Source organism: Lactuca sativa, chromosome 8 (assembly GCF_002870075.4).
Source record: "Lactuca sativa cultivar Salinas chromosome 8, Lsat_Salinas_v11, whole genome shotgun sequence".
NCBI classification, from domain to species: Eukaryota; Viridiplantae; Streptophyta; class Magnoliopsida; order Asterales; family Asteraceae; genus Lactuca; species Lactuca sativa.
In genome coordinates, this window is record NC_056630.2 from 40,188,985 (window position 1) to 40,192,561 (window position 3,577).

General features: G+C 32.4%; 1 protein-coding gene across 1 annotated transcript; it reads right to left on the reverse strand.

Moving 5' to 3' along the window:
• Nucleotides 1–2,526: 2,526 nt before the first annotated feature.
• On the reverse strand, nt 2,527–3,261 carry LOC111914278 (chaperone protein dnaJ 11, chloroplastic). The gene has a single exon (XM_023910052.3). It carries the CDS (start codon nt 3,135–3,137, stop codon nt 2,685–2,687), a length of 453 nt encoding a protein of 150 aa, XP_023765820.1. The 5' UTR covers nt 3,138–3,261; the 3' UTR covers nt 2,527–2,684.
• Nucleotides 3,262–3,577: the final 316 nt, after the last annotated feature.

The following is a 3,577-nucleotide window of genomic DNA, read 5'->3' on the forward strand; positions in this document are numbered from 1 at the left end:
AGATGACGATTTTGAAGGTCATGTGTACCCGATTCTTTTGTCGTTGACTCAGTGACTTGTGTTGGATGTGATTATTTCTATTGCTCAGAGTGTGTTTATGCAATTTCAAGTACAAATGAGTTTTTTTTTTTTTTTATCATATTAGACCTAGACACAACAAGATTCTTGATGACATAGTTACTTTTTTTTGTTGGTTGTTTGTAAGAAGCATAAATGTTCATTTTATTTTGGAATTTATGGCTTCAAAACTCAATTTTAAACATTTCGTTGTAATAGTTCTACTTTTTCAATAGCTCTTTACTAGTGTCGTTTAAACTCAATTTTAAACATTTTGTTGTAATTGATCATGACTTGAGATAAAATAACCATCTTTGGACCAAAAGTGGTAGCAACATTGTTAGGGGGGATTAGAATTAAAAAATAAAAGCCAAATGGTGGTCAAAATAGGCAAATACGAGGTTTAAGGGTGTAAATTATCAATTTACCAACAATATGAGCTAGTTACATTCTTTTTCATTTCACCCATTTTCAAAAATGAGATTAGACAGAGGGAAAGGGAATCAATGGTGATTTCAAGCATTTCAAGGACAATATAAGTGTAGATTGAAGCCTTAGTGTTAGAATTGAGTTAGGGACTTCGGAAATGTAGCATCATCTTAATTCTATTATTTTTGAGTTAGGATGTTGGAGAAATGTGCAATTTGAAAATCAAACATATTAGAGATCTTTGAATGAGTTAGTACTGATCATTAGGCTGCTAGTCTTCTTTTATTATAAACATGTTTAACTTGAGTTTGAGCATAAATGAGTTTTTGAAGTTTTAAAACCCTAACAATGGTGGAAATCCGAATTTGAAATTGTTCTCATGAAGTTAATGTAGTTTTCAAGCTTGCTTTGATGTTTATAAGCTTTATTTGAGTTAAGAAATCCATCATTTGTTAGTAATTACACCTTATGGATCTAATTTGAGGTTTCATCTTTAACTTATGGCTTTAATGAAGTTTCAAGCACTAGTTACATAATCTGGATTTTGATCTATTAAAATTCATTTCAATGTCATATGTTTGATTCGCTAAATCAAATTGAAAGATAGTTGGTTATCATTTATATTTATTAAAGGTTTAGTTAGAATTTAAAGCTTTTATGCTTTTGTGGAACTAAATCAAGCTTTTGGTTGTTTATAGCATTTGAAAATAAAAAATGTGCACTTATGTTTTCAAAAGGTTAACAACACGGGAGTCGTTAAGAACATGATGCCTAATTAGTTCACTTTAATGGGTGTAACTAACTATAAGCATAAGTGATTGTATGTAGTTTGTAAACGTCTGAACCTATAAATTATTGAGTTATAACGATATCAATAAAACTCGAACTACAACCAACAAGTTATGTATTAAAATTGAATCTTACCATACAACCTAGACTCCCAGTGTGACAAACAAGAACTCAAATCGGTCGAAGTTCTTTCTTGGTAGGGAAAATTGCTTCGAGATTTTTTTTTCTTTCCAAAATTGCATGATGAACTCGTTTTAGCCGTAGATAAATTATATTTGTGGTGGTAAAGATATGTACGTTTAAACGTTAAACAGCACATGCACGAATACAAAATACCAGTTCACAATAATTGTCTGGAATGTTCGACCGACCCCATTTTATGTACAATCTATGTCAGAAAAAAATACATCGATAATGTTATTTCTAATTAAAAGTCTAACATGTTAGATTTCATAACATTTTCTGTCGTATTCTGTCAGAATCAGTACGACCTCTTATAGTTTTAATGTAATTCGAAACATAGTATTTCAAAGTCGCTAGAGGTTTCTTGTAAGCAAATAAAAGGTGGGTCATATGCATTTATTCTACAGTACTTTATGGTATTTTTTTTGTGAATATCTCAAGTTTCACTTCAGTAAAGTAAATCAAATTTTGCTTTTGATTATATTTCTAATTGAAAGTCTAAAATGTCAAATTCTATAACATTTTCTGTGTACAACCTTTACATAATTTCAGTGTATTTCAGAGTCACCGATGGTTTTTTTTGTAAGCAAATGGAAAATGGATCATATGCATTTATTCTACAAATCTTACGGTATATGTTGTGAATATTTCAAATTTCACTTCAGTAAAGTAACCAGATCTTGCTTTTGTTATCATTCAATAAATTATAAGAAATGGTTTTCTACATTGTTTTGAGAAAACAATAGATATCATGTGTCTACCAACATGACAAAATAGATAAGAGAACATATCAATGCAGTTAGATTTTCTTTTGGATTACAATTTAAGCAAAAAATAATTTCCAATTACATAATTATAATGTTTATAATCATATTAATTCAAATGTTTCTTTAATATTACATTACATTATTAAAGTATCTATACTTTTGTCTCAATCATTTGTCTTCTCATTCTATATCCCGAATAGACAATTCACGTTAAATAACTTAACAAAATTAAATATTAATATACTTACAAATATCTAAATATGATAGATCATGATCATCGTTCATCGTTCATCGTTCATCGTTCATCAATATCAGTACTTTACTTACTTACTTCGATGTTGAATATTCAATACCATGGCTTTGAAATATGGCCAAGTAAATTGCAATTCAGTTTTAAGCTAATCTATGAGCTACTACATATGTACATACAAACAGTCAGACACCAATCTCCACCTCAAACTACCAGCACTGATCTGTTTCCCATCTCCGGCCACTGTATCCGGTGAATTCCGCCGACGACGAGGAGCTCCTAACAGCCACTTTCTGTCTCCCGAACAGACTCCGATCATAATCGGCTCGTTTTCCTGGATCCGACAAGGTCGCGTAGGCAGAATGCACCTTCATGAACTCATCAGCTGACGAATCATGGTCTCTTACATCCGGATGCAAAACTCTCGCCAATCTCCGGTACGCAGCCTTGATCTCAACCGTATCAGCTCCGATTTGGATCCCGAGCACTTCGTATAGTGACGATTGTTGGGTAGCAATGCGTGAAGATCTGGGAGTGGCGGTTGCGTAAGTGGCTGAAATCCGAGATTTGGCGCTTCTGGCGGAGGTTGACGGCGTTAATGGGTGTTGATTGGTGGAGAAATTGGGGGAAGTGAAGAAGCAAGATGAAGTTGAAAATGCCATATTTTGGAATGTAGATATAAAATTTGTGTGAAGTGAGATGAATTGGATAAGGGTTTGGATTATAATTATATAGATAGATGCGTAGAATCGAATTGTGGTGAGTTGGAATTTAAAATGAATATATTCGAGGTTATCCATTCATTCATTCAATTTACATTTATTTGATGGTATCGATTGGGTTAGGGTTAGGGTTATGGGGTCAGGATGTGAATGTGAGTCGGCAAACAGCGTATGGTACTGGTAGGGATGAATGATAATGTCGGTATATGAAGAAGAAAATCGACGATTTACTTTTTCTTATCGATCTCAACAAAATTACTTCCAATAGAAGAAAACAAAACACACCCTATTCATTGTACGATAAAAGAATCTTAACCAATATCGAGTGTATAAAAGTTTAATGTCGACAATGATAATAGATTTTTATGGGATGATGAATT